Here is a 19594-nt window from a genome sequence, read left to right on the forward strand (position 1 = left end):
TCCCTTCCCTTCCCTTCCCTTCCCTTCCCTTCCCTTCCTTTTCTTTCCTTTCCTTTCCTTTTCTTTCCTTTCCTTTCCTTTTCAGTTTCTAAATTTCATGAAGATTTATTCTTATCTGCTTCATGCCATCATCTTTTTACTGTGTTCTGCCTACCTCTGGCTTTCTTATTGTGGTATTTTTGCTATATATAATGATGATTCTTTTTGATTATTCATATTTGCATTGGATGAGTTCTTTTTGGAACTTAAGTTTGGGATGGATAATTGGGATTAGTGAGTTGGTGAGTTGCTGCAAGTTTGACTTTGGGCTGGTTGTTCTTAACCTCTTTCTTAACAATACTCTCCACTGGGGTTTGATCCAACTTCTCTATAGCAAGAACTGTGAACTTTGATCCAACTTGTCTATAGCAAGACACCCTGGTTCACAGTAGAGGGCTTTCTGCCATAGTTCCATGGTGTATGATGTAGCTCATGTGCCTTTAGCCAAGTAAGATTGTGACTCCTGTTCCCTTGAAACTTGGTGCAATTTTTACTGTACTTGGTAGCTCTTATTCATAGATGACAGTTTCGCTTCATGAACATCTAGTTTAGTCAAAGATAGTGTTTACTTTACTGGTTTTCCTCCTCCCTGTTATTTTTCCTGGGTTTCAAAGAGAATTGAAGAGCAGAGAAATTTTTATTCTGTCTTATTAACATAGAAGTTGTGCAATAGTAGTCTTTAACTTGTCTTCTACTTTTTAATTTGCCCTTTGATGTTCATTTCCTTCAGCCTGCTCACTCAAAAGTACAAAGCAGAACATGGAACTTTCAAATGTGGGTTCCATTTAGCTGTGAAGGTAAATTACAGTCATCTCAAAAGGGTCTCCCAAGCCCTATGTGAAATGGCCTCTATGTCTTTCTTTTCTAATCCTAGTTTTATTATTCCTTTACATTTTGGGCAAACTAAGTTCCTTATCTCTCTAATAACATATTATGAGATTTAATATCTGTACTCCTTTTCATATGCCTGTTGCTTCTGCCTAGGATTCTTCTCTTACCTACCTAATAAGTTTCTATTTATTCTTTAAAGCTGAGTTCACATGAATCTTCCTTTTTGAATCCTTCCTTCATTCTTTGAAACAGAATTGATCTTTCTCTTCTCTGTGCTACCTCTTCTCATACCTTTGATCATCATATTTCTTTACTGTTTTATAATCATTTGATTATTTTTCTTCACTAGATTGTGAGTTCTTTGAAACTGTTCTTCATATCTTCCTCATTCAGCATGGAGCTTAGTGCTTAAGAGTCTTAAGTACTTAACTACATCAATATGAATTAAAAGATTTCAAACATGAATAATAATTCCTTAGGTTTAATAGAAGAAAGATTTTAAATGCAAAGCTTGAATCTTTTACTTTTGGTGAGTTGGAAAAAATAAAATTGTCAAAAATATTAAACCAAATAAAACAGCAAAAGCATGAACATTTAATAGACAACAATAAAGGACTAATGACCAGGAAAGAAGCAAAGAGGAAAACTATAAGTTATGGGGTTATTTGAATGCTAGCACTAGCTACCTGTGAGGACAAATGTTAACTCCAAGATAACGTACACATAGAGGAAAAATACATAATCTGGGATAAAACCATGTGGTGTGGGAAGACTAGGCAGTGAGCTTCTTTGCATGCCTCCATGGCAGACTGAGGAAGGTGATCTGCTCTTGAGATTTGACCTCTGTTTTAAAAATAGCTCCTCATATTGCTGATTTCAGGATATTTCTTCTCTCCTGAGCTAAGATCTATAAAACTTTTTCTGCCCGTTTCCAACAGTAATGGATGATGTGTATGTCTCAGCAGTATAATTTAGTGACTTGTTGCAGTGAAAGGTGAAATACTGGGTGAGGATTGAAATATTCCATATGTCTTAGAATTCCACAAATCCAGGCATGTTAGGAGACACTCAGCACAGAAACTCAACAAGACTAATACTTACAAAACATTCTAAAATTGATAGTTCTTCCCTGCTGCCTGGACGTACTACAGAATGCATCCCCTTGGGACTTTAATGGAGCCATCTGGAATTTTTCAGGTTTAATATTAGTTCTTTGCTTTTGCAGAAAGTCAGGAAGGACCCTGCTTCACAAGCACTCCACCTGAGATGTTTATTTGTCCATTGGCATGGAGATTTCTTTGTTCCTCTAGCTAGGTCTGTGAAAAGTTATTTATAAACAATCCATGACATATTTTGCTTACTTCTTTGACAGTACCAAAAGTGGTGATATTTCCAAATGCTGATGTTTTTCTTAAGCTTTAAGAGACTTAAGAAATTATTCCGCCTTATTTCAAATATATGTTGCTCTTTAGATTCACCGTATAATCCCGTCTCATCTCCCATTCAACACACTTATTTTCTGAGTCACTGAAATAGATCATGAGTGTCTGTGTGGAGTGTTACGGATGAGGTCCTTTGGTACTGAGATTGCCAACATTAAGCCAGTGGAGCTTTAGCCTCATTTCTGACACCCTTTTCCTAACCGCTGACCTAGGAGGTGCAAAGTTGTTTTGAAAGTGATCAGAAGATAACATAATGACTGTTTTTTACTTTAAAGATAAACAAAACTAATAAAACAACAACAAATGAAGACAAAATCAAAACAACAAAAACAATACATGACCTCAAAACAAAATGATAGGAATTAACAGTGGTTGCTACGTTGCATACTGTTATCTTCAATGAAGTTGCTCAGACCTCGAAACAACCCAAATGTGCATCAGCTGAGGAATGCAGATGACTTTCTGAGGCACTCCAAAATGTATCTGAGTCTCATTATTAACATAGCGGTGCTAAAACCAGACGCATTCAATACGTTTAAAGGCCTGTTTATTCTAAATAGAACATGGTTCATATTGCAAGAGGGTTACACCCTAATAAGAAGAAAGACAGTACAGAATAAGGGAACTCAAAAAAGAAATATCCTGCATTAATCAGCTCTACCTGGAGAGGCCAAGTAGTGGTTCTCAGTTAATGATGGTGTAGTAATTATAGCAAGTTCTTGTTCGCCATTCTGCATTACCTGAATGGCAATTTTATTTCCCCTGTTTTGACACCCTCTGTAGTTTCCACATGCAAAAGTCTACTTGATGACATCCATGAGGATGAAATGATTTCTACTTTGTCACTAGTGAAAGTTTAAGGGCTTCTTTTCATTACTGCTATGTCTTTGTACTGTAGTGCTTACTCACAAAAAAGTCTTTCAATCCAGACAAGAGGTCAGTTCATCTGTATTGCCCACCCTATTGCAGTTAGGAGTCAGCCGGGGGAAAGAAAGGTTTTTCTGGTTGACACAGTGCTTCACTTCATATCTGATTACCATCATAAGACCCAGGCCCACAAAGGCTATGCAAAAATTATTGGCTTATGAAAGTTTGTGAGATCCCAATACTTACCTTCTTCTCTCGTCCTGATTCTCATAGGTTTAGAGACAGAAGGCTGGCACACAGAGGGTTAAACTCAACCTCACTCACAAATTCCATGCCATTTCTTTGTTTTGATCTGCTATTTTCCTGTTCAAGCAGATCTCTTTTTATCCATAAATACTCAAGCTAGTGTCTCTAGCTATTTAGCCCTTTGATATTTTTTTTCTGGAGGCCTCACTTTGGGCACTAGGCAAATTCACAGGATTTCACCCATGACCATATTCCTAGGAGTTATCTTTTTCTGTGATAAGTTTAGTTAACTAAGGTAACTGCAGTTCTGTGACAGTATGTATAGATATGACACTTACCCAATGCCCAATACCACCACAATCCTGGTAAGATTTGAAAGTTATCGAGTGGAATATATCATGCAACCAGTATATATGTTAATTATACTACCTGCTATATTGAGTTTCTATTTAACTGGATTTTGTGAGTATAATTGCTATGAAGTTATTTGTGATTATTGTTGTTACCATACAGAAAGTATTCATCATGCTTATTTTCTCTTTTTTAGGTCACCAGTCTCTTCAGAAGATCATGGTAAGAATCTATCTTATTTATACTAATTAAAAGTTGAGCCCTGCTCCTTGCATTTCACTGTCAGAGTGAAGAATTATTTAAGATGTAGGCTCGTGATGTTTTCTTTAGTGTATTTCCCACTAGAGACTTTTAATACATTTAAAGACTTAATCCACCCCAGCTGAATTTACTCTCTTGGATTATTTTCAAATCTGTTACAACCACTTGATTGGCGATTACTGTGAGGTTTAATGTAGCCTGGCTGATTTCTCTCCTGTCACCAGAAACTTCTTGTGATTTTGAGCTAGTTATTCATCATCTCTGAATCATATTTACATCTTTTAAATGGGGGCTTGTAGTAGACATTCCCAAATGTCCCTTCTAGGTTGAACATTGGGACTGTGTCTTGTGAAGCCCTTTGCTAAGTCTGGCACTAATTAGTAAGCTGCATGAGTTGTTACGACCTAGTTGAAGTGAACTGTTTGTATTTTAAGGGACCGCTGTGTTACCCAAGGATAAAATATGTAATTGCACTTCCTCTAAGCTTTAGAATTATTCATTTATTCAATCAGCCAATCAAAATGTTCATTAAGTGATTGGTCAATTATGCTATGTAATTATGTTTTACAAACATCTATGGTATATGCATTTTTGGGGGGAGCCTCATTGTCTTTCTTGGGCTTTTCCTTGTCTCAAAACTGGTATCCATGCCTGTAGGTCTCTTTCCTCTAGTTGCCTGTGCACAGCACTAAGTGATCACAGTAGACATACTCCTGCTGCCCAGGGGATGAGTTTTCCAACAGGCTGGTAACTGGTCAGCTTTTCTATGTTGTGTTTTAATGTGGGTTAGTACGCCCTAAACAATGGAATATTTATCTTCCACTACTGCTCATTTTTTCTTTTGCCACCTTTTACCTGTGATCCACACTTCAGCCATATGACAGCATGTCTAATTTCTGGAACTCACTGTATTTCTTGTGTCGTTCTGTTTTTGTGCATACTGTCTCTTTGGCAAGAAACTTTCTTTTGTCATGTAGACAGTTTCTCCTACTTTCCTTCATATTCTGTGAGAGTTCCCTGACCTGCTTATTGCACCAAATATGTTTCTTCAACCCAGGGTTTAGCACTCAAATTTGAGGTTTTATTTAGTTGGTTCCCCTATTAGATTGTGAGTTCTTTAATATAGTTAACACTTGTCAAACATTCAAAAATATTTGTGATATGAATACATTAAGGAAATATACCAGGAGTCTGAGGCAGCCTCTCTTGCTACCACATCATGAAATCTGTCCCAATATCAGAATGAAGTTGCATCACACTTTATGAAGAATCACAGGGAAAATTATGTTCGTGACCATTAAGTCAGAATTAGGTAATCAGCCACCTAATGGTAGCCCATTATCATGGGTTATTTTGCTGATTGTTGCTGGTATGAATAGGTTTTTGATTGCATATTTATAGGTCCTTGGGCTTCCATGTCCAAAATGGTAAACTAGAAACTTACATTTTTATTTTAAAGCAGCTTTGCTTTCACTGACCTTTGGTTGCTTTTGTCCTCCTATCCACAAGAACTCGTTGTCCACTCAAAGAAGGAGGAGAAGCATATTCTTAATTTCAATTCTCTAGTCCACTAGGACTCATTCAGCAGTTATGAGATACCACTGAACATATGTCAGTGTCTTTGGAGGGTTGGAAGGTGACCATTACCAGAGAGACTTGCTCTTTAGTAAGAGCACTTCAAAATTGATTATTTTAACAGCTCTTGTTTGTGATTAGTTGAAGAAATAGTACCAACATCAGAAGGCTACCGTATGTTGGTGACTTCAGAAAAAATATTTCACATCTGATCTGTGACTCTTAGGATGCTTCTGCGATTCCCCCAAGTAGTTCAAACATGTAATATAGATTTATCTAATGTCGCTTACTTGTTTATAATCTTCTCTCCCATAAGTCCTTAGAAAAATATGTGTATGCCTTCCGTTATAGCCAGGATTTTCTATCTAGCACTCAATATATATTTCCTTATATTTACACATTTGGGGAACTTTTATTTACTATGGCTTGTGTAAGACCACTTGAATGTCATACTGTCACTTGTCTACTACTATGCATTTGTACACATTACAATACACTTGTAAGAAAGGCAAACAAATTTTTCAAATTTATTGTAAAAATTTTGAGGCACATTGGGCAAATGGATTGTGAAATTGGAATATAAAACCCTATGCCTCTTAGATTTCTATTTTGTTCACTTTCCAGCAACAATCCTGCTTCTCTTTTTAATGACTGACTATCTGTGAAACAGAATTTATTCTTGGAGAAATCTCATTTTGAAAAGTCCAATAACCATGTCATTTTCCCAGATGCCCTTCACACAATACAAGGGCTCTGTCAGTCATGCTTTCTTGTTCTTGATTTTGTTTTCCTTTATCTGTAAAATGGGGCTAATCATATCTGCTCAGCATCCACATAGATTGTTGTGAGTACAGATGGGAAATCATCTGTCCAATTGCCTTCTCAGTTGCTGAGAACGCCGCAGACATAATGTCATCTTTCTCTTGCATCCAGGCAGGGGGAGAAGAAGCACAGATTTATTGATGACTTTTGCTCAGCATTGTATGTTGTCTTTGCAAAGCTAAAGTAAGGGGGAATTTTCAGGAGGAAAAAAGTCTCCTTCAACCTTTTCATTAAATATTAACTTTTCACTGGAATAAGCAGGTGTAGAATGTGTAGTACGTGGTTGGGTTTGTAGCACCAAAGTAAAGACCCAGTGTATGATTAGATGCATGGCCATATGGAGCTGGTAATCCAGTGTGTAAATGGCGTGTACAAACTATTTCTGTTTATAGAATAGAGTCTCAGGGTCATTGAGAATAAAAGCTAGAATTTATTGAGCACTTATACAGAGACCCTGTGCTAAAGTGTTTCGACTATATTATTTCATCTTGAAAGAAGTACACTGTACAGGAGATACATGGGCCTCAATTTTACAGCTGGGAAAACAAGCTCAGAGGACTTAAATAACTTGCCCGGGGTCACATAGCTAGTAAATGGTTCAGTTCATTTTCAAGCCTAGCTCTAAAACCCAAACACTTGCTCTTATACCCACCTTGTCCCCAGGAAACCAAAGAAATGATTAAGCATTAAGGTGAATTGACAGAATTATCAAGGAAAAAAAACATGTTTCTTCCCCCTAACAAGAGCTTATTTACTGCTGTGTAAGTAATTTCTTTTTAATGACAAAACAAAACAGAACAAAAAATAACTTCTCCCTCCTGCCGGGAACGATCTGTCCCTGTAGAAAAAGTAAATACCAATGTCACATTTTCTCATAATTAGTTAACTGAGTGAAACTGAAGCTGGGGAAACCTGCCATGCTCAGCCCCATGGGAACATTACATTTTAATGTTACATCTGGAAGCTGGAGTTCTGCTCTTGTCCGAAGATAAGCTTGGCAGTGATTGATTGCTCCGTTCTCTGAGTTTCTTCTGCGCTTAGTGCCTATCACTTCATCATTTAAATTGCTCCTAGAGCTGCTCCTCTGCCCGCTGGCTTCTCCAGCTCTCAGCTCTCAGCTCTCAGCTTCTGCCATCTTAGCCTGCTTATTCTGTAGGCCTCTCAGAGTACGGTTCTTGCAGCTGCCACCTGGCCAGCACTCTGAGGGAAGGTCATGTTCCAGCTAATGTCTGCTCCATTACCAAGTGAAAGGAGTGATTGATTCTTGAAAGGAAGTACCATCAACCTGCTTGCTTCTCCTCAGAACATCTGAGGCAGGCAGCCCTCCCCTGCCCCTGCTTCTAGACCTGTTGGCCATCATGGCCGTCACACTCTGTGGTAGCTGGTTTGGTGTAGCAGTCGTGTAGCAGATAAGGGTGGCCGTGTGAGTGTCTGGAAATCATTATATTGTGGGAAAAAGGGGTCCAGAGGTCTGGTTGACGGTCGTGGCAGAGGAGCGAGTCTGAGCAGACTTAGACTCGTCATGTCCTCGGCAGACCGAGTGAGTTGCCCCGCCTAGGCTGTCCCGCTCTGACCTCTTACTTCCGCACCTCCCCGCCGCCCCGCCCCCGCCAATAGTACCGCCTCCAAACCACGCCCCTGCCACGCCTCTAGCCTGCTCTATAAAACGCCTGGTACTTCCGCAATAAAGTAGATCTGCGCCATCAGCCTGGTCTCCGGTGTCTCTTTCTTCCCCGTGTCGCCGCTTGCCGCGGGCCCAGGTCCCTCGACCCGAGAGGTTCTACCTCATTATATCACCCATAGTGATGAGTGTCAAGTGTCCAGGTCTGTGTTCAGGAGCACAGGTGACTGTATTTGGCAGTAGGTTGTACAATGAAGCACATCTTGGGTACCCCACAAATTGTGGAGGCATCAAATGTCTGTTGTGAACTCATTTACCTTTCATGTAAACATTCATATTTATGGAAATAAGTAGTGTTCACAAAATGAATAAAATATACCTGCTCAGTTTAAATCAGGAAAGGAACTACCGTGATCCGTTCCCCAGGATCAAAGACAAAACATTGGCAATAGTCTTGAGGGAATGTGAATGGTGTCTCACTGTGATCTGAATTTGCATTCCATATTCACACGCTGCAAGGAGCATCTTTTCATGTATGTATCGGCCGCTTGTGCTGACCCATCTATGAAATGCTTTCTCGTGGAGTTCTCTTTTGCCTAATGATCCTGTAAACATATTTTGTTGCGTTATCTGCTGTGTTTCAGGGAAAATATTTTTCTTTGCAATATATGTTGCAAATTTTATAGCTTGGTTTTTCAAGCTCTTTCTAATTTCATCTAATGAACAGATATTCTTTATTCCAGTATAATGAAATTATTGATATTTTTATGGTTTATAGCTTTGGTATATTTTTAAAGAAATCTTTTCATAACAAAATCACTGGGGACTGAACCCAGGACCTTCACAATGAGTTACAGCCCAGCCTTTTATTTTGTAACTTGAAACAGGGTTTTGTTAAGTTGCTCATTTCCCCAGGCTGGGTTCAAACTTGCTGTCCTGCTGCCTCAGCCTCCCAAAGTGCTGGGATTACAGATGTGTGCCACCATGCCTAGTTTATAGCTGCTTTTCTCATGTAATGTGTTAGAACTGAGTTTGTGATTTGGCAAGAAGTGATAGTCCAATTTTATTCTTTTTAAATATATAAACACCTATCCCATTATTGCTTGTTTCTTTCACTGAATTTCAAAGCCCATTCTGTCTTTCTATATATGTGAGTTTCTTAGACTCACTTCTATTTTATTAATCCATATGTCTATTCTTTTATCAATAATAACACATTGTTTAATGGCTCTAACTTTTCCCAATATCTTATAGAGAATATTTTCTAAAATTTGATCTTTGTGAGAATCTTGGTTATACTTGAGCTCTTACAATTTGATATAAATTTTAAATTCAGCTTAGTAAGCTGTGTTAAATTTTTATGGAAATTGCTTAGTTTATAAATCTCCATAAAGAATTAATATTTTTCTGATGAATCTTTCCACTGCCAACTCTATCTCTTTATACTTAGTGGCCTCTTTATAATGGTTATTAATAGAATTTCATAATTTTTTTCCTGAATAAATTGACCTATTCTTTTGTCAAATATATTCCTAAGGGATTTATATTTTTAGTGACATTTTGTATGTTATATCTGTAAAATTATATCTTATAAGTGATCTTTGTTGACATGTTGCAGTGTGATTGACTTTTAAAAACTTGTTTCTGTATCAAGATTCCTACTAACGTTTAAATGCATAAAATTCACTTGAAAGCTCATTTTGTAGGAATTCTATATAGGCAATATTATCTACAAATACTGAGAATTTTGAGGTTTTTTTTTTTCCCTCTTCAATCATCTTACCTTATACATATTTTTCTTGTCCTTTCTGCACTGGTAGAGCCTTCAGTTCAATAATGAATAGAAAGAAGTAAATGTAGTCAGCATCACTGATGTGTTCCTGATCCCTAGAGAATGTCATTCATGGACCAGCATTACATGGGAAGATTATTGCTGGGTGTTCATGCTGGTGGTATTGTTAGTATTTTTGTAGATTTTCAAAAGTGTCTCTCCTAGCTGCCATGCATCATTCAAATCCATTAAATGTAACAGGTGTCAAATTTTATTAGTCAATAATAAAAATACCTTTCTCTTCATCTTTTGAGGTGACAACTTGTTTTTTTTTCCCTTTTTTATCTGTCAATATTGTTTCATTAATCCATTGGCTAATGGAAACCAACATCATATTCATGAATTGAACTTGAGATGGTTCTTATCTTTACTTTATACAGGGCTAGATTTAGTTTGCTAATGTTTTGTTTAGATATTTATGTCAATGTTCATGAATGTGGCTGGTCTTTATTTTTCTTTTCTCTTGTAGAGAGCATGTGTCATATTCTTAGCTTCATAAATTGAATTAGGAAAAGTTTCCTCTTTGTCTAACCTCTGGGAGGCTTTGCACAACATTTGAGTTAACATTTTCTGGAATATCTTGTAGGCACTGCTGTATTAGTCAGCTTTCCTGTTACTGGAACAAAATACTCAACACCTATAATTTAAAGAAATAGAAGCTTATGGTTTCAGAGAGCTCAGTCCATGATCAGCTGACTCCAAGACACAAACATCATGGTAGAGGGGCAAAGCAGAGGAAAGGTGCTCACTGTGTGGCAGCTAGAAGCAGAGCAGAGGAGCGGTGCCTGAGAGGAATGTTACAGCGATCAGATTCAATACCAAGATCATGCCTCCATAACCTACCCAGGTGCACCCAGAAACATGTTTCAAGCTAATCAAATCAACAGTCCAGCTCAACTGTTACAACTACCATTGTCCCTGTTTTACAGATGCAAAAACTAAGGCACAGCCCTACTGAGTGATTTGTCCAAACCACATGCATAGTTTGTAGGGGTTAGAACAAAGATGTAAACTCTAAAATTTTTTCCAAGTTTGTGCGTTTTCTTTTTACACTGCTGGGGATGTCTTTAGATGTGCAGAAACTTCAGTAGGATGAGATCCCAGTTGTTGATTCTTTCAAGTGTTTCATGGGCAGTTTGGTTTTTGTTCATGAACTCTCTGCCTACCCCTCTGTCTTCAAGGTTTTTACCTACTTTCTCTTCCAATAGATTTAGTGTTTTTGTTTTAATATTGAGATCTGTGATCCATTTTGGTTTGAGTTTGGTGCATGGTGATAGACTTGGGTCTATTTTCAGTCTTTGGCAGGTAGCAAGCCAATTTTTCCAGCACCAGTTAATAAACAGGCTGTCGTTCTTCCAGTGAGTTTGTTTGGCCCCTTTATCAAAGATTAGGTGGCTGAGTGTGTTTGTGGTTGTGGCTGTTTCTTCCAGTCTGTTCCATTGATCCTCAGGTCTGCTTTTTAGCCAGTACCAGGTTGATTTTATTACAGTAGCTTTGTAGTATAATTTCAGGTCAGAGATTGAATTAAAACATCATTGAGATTCCACCTTACCCCAGTAAGAATGGCTAGCATTAAGAAATCAACCAATAACAAATGCTGGAGAGGCTGTGGAGAAATAGGAACCCTTCTCCACTGCTGGTGGGAATGCAGACTGGTGAAACCACTGTGGAAATCAGTTTGGACATTCCTCAGAAAACTAGGTGTAGAGGTCCCACTCAACCCAGCTATTCCCTTTCTGGGTATTTTCCCGGAAGATCTAAAAACATCATATCACAGCAATATATGTGCACCTATGTTCATAGCAGCACAATTTGTAATTGCTAAATTGTGGGAGCAACCCAAATGTCCATCCACCAAGAATTGGATAAGAAAATTGTGGTACTTTTATATAATGGAATATTACTCAGCTATAAAGGAAGATAAACTCGAGGCTTTTATAGGTAAATGGTCACAAGTAGAGACCATACTCATAAGTGAAATAAATCAGACCTGCATGTGCAAGCACCGCATTGTCTCACTAGTATAAAACCTGAAAGAGTTAATTTAAACTCGGAGGTATGATAGACATTGTGAAATGATAGGAAAATGCTCAAGGGTAAAGGGCAACTGGGATGTGGGAAAAGACAAGGGAAAGAAGGAGAAATTTTGTATGTATGAATATACAGGATAGTTAACATAGCTGATCTACTGTCTTCTATTTCTTTGCTGAAAGAAACTGTTAATGAGTCCTTGATTGATCAATATTGCATGTCTCTATCTGTTTTCATGAGAAACCACTTTGAAGGTATTAGTATGTAACACAACAAGCATTGTTAATTTCCTACCACTTTGTTTGTAACTCTGTATTTTCTGTACTGTTCTTTTGCTATTTTGTAAAATGTTATCTGTCTGTTAATGTTTTCCTCCTTTTATTTAAAAAAAAGATGTAAACTTTATTAATCTGGATTCAGATTGCATCCCAAATCATTCCTCTGTACTGTTTCTTAATAACATTGCTTCAACTTCAAGCTCATTAAATATGATTTTCTTCATCTAGTCGATATCTCATAATTATATGAATCTTTATTGGGTAATAATTGATCATTAAAGATAAGAATTTTTTCATATAAATGAACAGTCCCCTTGACATTAAATAAAAATCCAAAGCTATGTTTTTAATTCATTTCTCCTACCCCCATACTTCCTAATCAAGGAAACAGAAATTGCATTTTCTTCCAATATTCCTCATTCTTTAAAAGTTAGTTATTGAAAGTTATTTTCCATGAGGAAAATAACTAGGGAAACAGTTCCTATGATCTGAAGAGTGGTGTAAACTGAGAAAGTTGTTTTGCCTTACCCTATCAGCTATGTATTAGTAAAATGTGATGAGTAAACCTGGCTGGTAAAGCAGATGGAAACATCTGTGGATCTTTAATTGACTTGCTAGGAAGAAATTGTGATATGAGTCATCACAGTGTGCTGCTTTGCCGTGACTTTGGGCCATCTAACGGGGAGTCATTAGAGTGTTTCTTTTTTGTCCCTATCCAGTTCCTTACATGTCATCCCCCGTTGGCTTTCTAATTAGATTCAGACTTTTTAGTGCTTACTTTTGAGAATTGCCCATACTATGGTTTATTTCATGTTGCTTTAGTGACTTATTTTGACTGTCTTTCTTACAGATTTCTCTGAGCCCCGTCTCTCTGTATTCACTCAGTCGTACAGTTTACATCACCTCCTACCGTCCTCTAAGAGACTGTCTTTATTGTCGTTCATCCAGGTCTGTCCTCTGTGCTCAGTCACCCCAATGTCTTGGAAGCACCTCTGTGGAGTCTAAGGACAAACAATGATGAATTTTCCTGACAACTCTAATACCCATCATTCCTCCTCCCTTATTCATTTACTGTTTTGTTTTTTTTTAATTCTATTATTTTCTTCTGGGTGGTATTGCTCTCCTTATTTGCCTATAAATCCAATGAATAGAGACATTGCCCTATTCTATGCTATGCCCTGGCACAGAACTGATCCTCGCTGTACAAGTTTCACTGCTAAATCTGCTGTGTTATGTGGTGTTGGCAAACAGAAGCGTCCAGTGCACACTATTGGATCCAACTGCAGACTCATTAATGTTGTTCCCTGTAATAGAAGCTAGATCAGCCCTGATTTTTCTTCCAAAGAACTCAGTTACTAATGTGCTGAAAAGATGGCCTTTTACTGATTGCTTCTCTCTGACTGAATGTATAAAAGAAAAGGAATTAAAAAAGAAAATCAGCACGTTTGTCCTTGCTTTGTCTTCTTTCACAAGTCCTGAGAAAACAGATTATCTGCTAATGACTAAAACATAACAGAAGTAAACAAAACAACAGAACGCCCCCAGGTATTGCAAAATCTATTTGTGTTTTTTATAATGTGTCCTGACCTTAATCTTCTCTCATTCCCCTTTTACTAAATCTCATTATGGACTGTAACCATATAGGGCTTTTGATCCTTTTAGTTTCTTTGGAAGGCTTTGTTGGTAACAACTATCTAATTATCTTTCGAAAGCTGATTGAGTGTGCTTGTGGGAGGAAAATACTCTTCATTAAGATTTACCCACCACATTGCTTTAGATGGCCTTTGGGCTTGGAAAATATTTACATGAAGATGGTGAAAATGTTGAAAAATAAGAAAGCAACAAAAAAGGAAAGAGTGTTTAAGGAAGAAAATTAACCTTGTTGCTTGTATTTAGATGGAAAGATCAGAGTGTATCACACAAGGATACGTGTGTGGCAGCAGACAAAGCCTTCTTAGATTTCATTCCCAAAGATAAGTCAGTGCAGTGCCAGAGATAAATGTCTATAAAGGAAATGAGAAATCCCTGCCTCTTTGTCTTTATATGCTCATTTATGATAGAAGAAATGAAGCCTTTAATTATAGTTACTTTTTAAAGACTACTGTGCTTATTTGAAGATTTCTACTGCATCAGAATGTCTGACTTGGATTATATCAACACTCAGGGTAATAAGAGACTTGGTGGATGCAGATAACTATTGTAATTTGGCCTTCAGAAGAAGATAATTATTACTCCATTTATCTGTTTTATATTTGACTAAAATCCTATTATTCAGACAAATTTTTTTTTTTCCAGGAATACTCTTATCTGCAGCTTATTATTTACTTTGGTAGCCTCTTCTTGCAAAAACCAGGCTGGTGGCTGGTTTTCCTGAATGATGGCCTTATGTGATTTACAGTTTGTCATAGATATGTTGCTTGAACCTGTGTGTTCTTGGAAGCATTCCTTCTTTTTTTTTTTTTTTTTTTTCCCCAGGCTCTCTCACAGATATTTAGGACTGAGCTGTCCTGGAGAGAGCTGTGCAAATGTGCATAGATGCACCTTCTTACAAAATCAAGTGGAGTCAACTTGTGGGGGAGGGGGAGGGAAGGAAAGGGGGAGGAAGAGAAGGGAGATCAGGAGAGAGAGAGGGAGAGGCCTTCATTGCCTCGTCAGTTCTCATTTGCTGTGTTCTTTGGGTGCCCTAAGTTTTATTTAGTGAATTGTGTAGCATCATGTGACATCCCTTCCCCAGCCAGCATGACAGCTAGTATGACTTGTACTTTCCACAGAAAGGTGACTTGATTTTCTACAAATTTGACTGTCGGAGCTAGAAAACAGTAGTATACGGAGACCACTAAAGCTGCATCCCTCTGGGCAGACCAGGGAAATGTTGCGAAAGGAGGACCTGGAGGCACTATGTAGGGACTCCATGGTACTGCCTGACAGTCACTACACCCAGAGAAGGGCGGCAGTTTCATGCCCACTCGAGACATAGGCTTCTTGGTAATTATTTCCCATGACCTCATCCCAGGTTACATCCGTCCTATGTGACTTTCTTCATTCTGGAAATGATGATGATGATATGTATCCAGCAGGCTTATCACGAGGAGTCATTTAGGTAAGGCTTCTGCTTCCTGCCTAGCACACAGAATGCTTGCAAACAGCAATAAAAGAAAGATGCAGAAAACAGGCAATGGAAACCATCAGTGTCACACAGGGAAATTGGAATATATTTTTCTACAAACAGAGCTCATGTAACCTGTTTACACGTGCTGCTGCAATCAGGAAAGCCTATTGTTTTCTGGGTTTACTAGGACTAGGTATTTCCTTCCGGTGACCGTGACCAGTGACAGTCCCTCCAGCAGAAGACACCTTCTCTCATTCTGAGCAACAGTCCATTGTTACTTGAGCATGAGTGGCAGAGCTTGTCATGACGAGAGCGGTGTTCTGGAAAGGGAAGAACCAGGTGTCCCTTGCTGTGGGCTCTGCTCCCCGCAGGCTCCCGGGTAATCTTGGAGACAGAACATTCGCCTCTCTCCTTGGCTTCCCTGTGGAACAGGTTGCACTGGAGGTCCTCATAAGCCCTGTAGACCCTTGGGCCTCTAAGTCAAAAAAGCATATCAAGTAATGAAATACATGAGGAAAAATCAAAAATGTCACCTAAGATTTTGAAGGACTATCTTGGAGACACCTGTGTACTGCACTCTCAGGGGCACACGGGGGATTTCGGCCGAATGCCAGCCCGGTGTGTCTGCTTATGATGAAAACATGGCGCTACTGTCACCTTACCTCGCCACCAACCCTCTCTTTGCAAAGAGAGAAGATCAACTTTGTCAGTGGGTAAATGCTGCAGGTGGCTTTCACACTGATAGCCGTCCTTAACAAATTAACAGAACACACTCCTATGTAAATATGTAGCTCCCAGCTTAGCTCCAGACAAAGCAAAGCCTTGCTGCTCATTAAAAAGAGAATTTGTAATCCCCCAGAATGCACTCAGTTTTCGTTTGGTGACAGCTCCATTCCTTCTGTCACCCTAACAGATGAAGGCAGTTGTTTCAGCCATTTAAAAGAAAAGGGTGGTATTTTACAAGACTGAATAAAAGTCATGCAAAGTCCGTAAACTGTTGGTTTTTCTCTGACTGCTGTAACTTCCTTAACTAACCCTGCAAGTATCTTCTCCTCTCAGCAAGCACAGCCCACACCAGGAGTGTCTTCTTCAACAACTGATTTGCCAGCAGTCTCTGTGCTCTGTACTTAACTCTTATCTTTGAGGGTAGGGTAGAAGTCTTGGCCAAGGATATATTCTGAAAAATGAAGTCTCAGAGTACTTTTCATTGACATTAGGTGGTGGGAGGAGAATCTCTGGCCCCATACTATTCGGTAAGTCTTAGAAGGTGTTCTACCAGTGTTGCACAGTCATTCCCTCCTTTATCTCTTCCTCCCAGCCCCCACCCCAAGCATCTGGCTTTTCAAGTGAAGCTGTATATGAGTTTCTCCTCCAACCTTTGAGGCTGATGGCTCATCTCCGTAGAAAACCCTCTTTGCGGCTTTTCTACCAGTGTAGATCTTCCCATCTTGGACAATTTCTTATTACAATTTTCCCAGGAAACCAGTCTCTCTATCACTATTTCCTTTGCAGTCAGGAGCTCCATTTGGTTATGCAGGTACAGAAGTGTTAATTTTATAGCTACTCTTTTTTCTTTCTTAGTGTATGAACTTATTGGAAGAGTGAAGCTTTAGTCTGCATTCATTTTCACAGCAGCTGGATAACAAAATCAGATCTCTCGTAAATACCATTACTTACTGACTCACTGAAGCCAATCTATTTAGTATTTTCTCTGCTGAACATGCTCAGAACTAACCACTTGCATTATTCCGCTTCCAAATCATGATGCTGGTTCGTCAACTTAGCATGATGCTGTAATGAAAAATAAGGCTTATTTTTCAGATAAGAATTTCAAACATGCTAATAAGTGAGGGCATAGTTTAGAAATTCTATTTTACAGCTGCACATTTTTGCTATATGTGTGCAGTATTCTGCTGGCTGTGTCCCTGACAGTATTCTTTGCATTATGTACTCCTCATTGGCTTCACCTCTGTTCCAATGAGGGATGTTTTAACTAATTTTATTTTTCCTCATTAGGAAGACCTTATTTTAGAGTGATTGCTTTCTGCTGGACACTGATAAGGTTCTTAAATGTGCGCCCTGATGACTGCACCCCAATGACCCATAAACCTGTAATCCTCTTGAGCTCTAGAGTACGCTTCTGTACTTGCATCCTGGCCTTAAACATCATTTCTCACTCAGTCTTGAAGCCAGTACCATCCGTCACTTTCAGGCCACATCAGATTTGCTTACAGCTATTAATGGATGAATAATGGGTCCACTCTTTTAACTTCTTAAAAGTCCTGAAGGACACTGCTAAAATGCATCCAGTGAATTCAAGGAGACTGATCACTGGAGGAATGCCAGCAGGAAGTTGAGTGAAGGGACGGAGCCGAAACCCTGATGGTATCTCTTAGTGATTTATTTGTACAAGTTGGGAGGAGCTGAGGGCCGTCAGTGCCCCCTCCTCTCTATGGCACTTTCCTCTCATCTCTGAGGCCAGCAAGCACCTTGTTTATAGTTCTTTTACTTCTCTTGCCCTCTCAGGATCATAGCTTTATCATCTAAATGCTAAGAAAGCAAAAATAGACCAAGTTAGTCAATCTGCGTTACATTTTCTCAACATTTTGGGGATGAAGTACCTTGAGGGAACACTAGAATTCTTTTTCAATCTCTTACATTGCTAATTCAGTTTGCAATATGCTAAGCATTTTAATAGGCATTGCTTCATTCAAATGTTAAGAAGGGAAAAGAGTGGTATTGTGTACCATGATTACTTTGGGCTCACAAAATTTGTAACGTACAATCAGATTAAAGCCTTTTACAAAGAAGAAGAATCCTCCCTGTTTGTGCAAGCTTAATATTTACTGAACAGAAATAATGGGATTCTGTAATAGTGATGCTAGAAATGAATTTGCTTTTTCTACTTTTAAGGGAACAGTGGGATATTACCTTAGATGGTGGTGCTACATATACACTGTGTTTAGCACTACATTTAGAGATCATGATGTTCATTTATTTTTCCTGGAGAAAAAATTAATATCAACTTGCAGAATTTGGCAAGAAGATATTTTCAAGAACCTCTGCTGATCACTCTGTGACAGTTGGCCTATATGTTCATTTCACAGCTGGCTGAAAGGAACGGAGAGTGAACTTGCTTTCACTAATCCAGCACTCAAAGGAAATTAATTAGGCCTGTCCAGGGCTCACTTCCACTCTCTAAGGAAGTAGTGTGAATTGTTACATCAGCACAGGGCTTGGCCTGGCTCAAAATATAAGCATTTGTGGTCTTGCAGTGATATTTTGCTGCATCTAATAGACACCAGCAGGTTTCCAAAGAGTTGGAAATTCCAGAAATTGATATAGCAGAGATCAGTTAAGTAGGTGTCTTCACTCTATAGAATGACTTCCTTAATCTTAAATTTGAAGACTGTTAAAATAAATAGGTCAGTCACCAGGGTACAAGACAAACCAGGTTCTTATTTGGTACTTTATTAATTTTCTGCATCATACTGATATAGGGGAAAGAAACTCTCAACCTGAACGGTATCTGGGACGAGTTCGTGTTCTCTAAAATTGAACAACGAATTGTAATGGAGGTTAAGAGCAGATTATATTTACTGAGGGAAAGAAAGCTTCTGTCTGAGACAGGGACAGAGGGACCCGAGTGGGTTGCCAAGGACCTTGCCCTTCCCAGGGATTTTACAGAGCAAAACCACAAGGTGAGGCAGGTTCATGTAGGGGAAAAATGGGAAATCGCAAGGTGGGCATGAGATGGGACAAAACTATGGTCAGTCAATAAGATTACAAGTATAATTGCTCAGATAAAATTGATTAAAGTGGGATCAAATGGGGAAACGAGTCCAGTAGCAAGTGAACTTGAATACAGAACAGGGCCTTTCCTGTAGTGGGTTGGGTTAGTGACTTCCTGGCTTTTTTAAGGTGATCGCTACCTATTTATACTATCAATCGCTGATATCCATTCCTAGGGAAGTATGTGGGTTACATCTGTTTAATCTTTTGTCTTAAGGTCTGGCCCACAGCGGAAGTGCCCATCTGTCTCTCCATTTGCAAGGTATCCCATCTTATGCATTAGCTCCTTCGAGGGCCCGGCTCTGTCTGACTGCCTGTAATATTTCTAACTCAGTTGCCTATCATAATATGTTTTCAGAGAAACATTGCTATGAGTAAAATAAGAAGAAATAAATTTAAAAGAAACCACAGTTCCCATGCTTGTGGCTTAACTGCAGATAGGACTTTGACATGTGAAATGACTAACAATCTCACAACAACAAACAAACAAGTGGGATG

General features: G+C 38.7%; 1 protein-coding gene across 1 annotated transcript in view; it reads left to right on the top strand.

Annotated features, from left to right (window-relative positions):
* The window catches only part of Dgki (diacylglycerol kinase, iota), a 421640-nt gene that overhangs the window by 373489 nt on the left and 28557 nt on the right, over positions 1–19594 (top strand). Inside the window, 1 exon segment of the mRNA XM_013505028.1 lies at positions 3973–3998. Coding sequence (XP_013360482.1) covers positions 3973–3998 — 26 coding nt within the window.

Source organism: Chinchilla lanigera, unplaced genomic scaffold, assembly GCF_000276665.1.
Source record: "Chinchilla lanigera isolate Chin_1 unplaced genomic scaffold, ChiLan1.0 scaffold00093, whole genome shotgun sequence".
In the NCBI taxonomy this organism is placed as follows: Eukaryota; Metazoa; Chordata; class Mammalia; order Rodentia; family Chinchillidae; genus Chinchilla; species Chinchilla lanigera.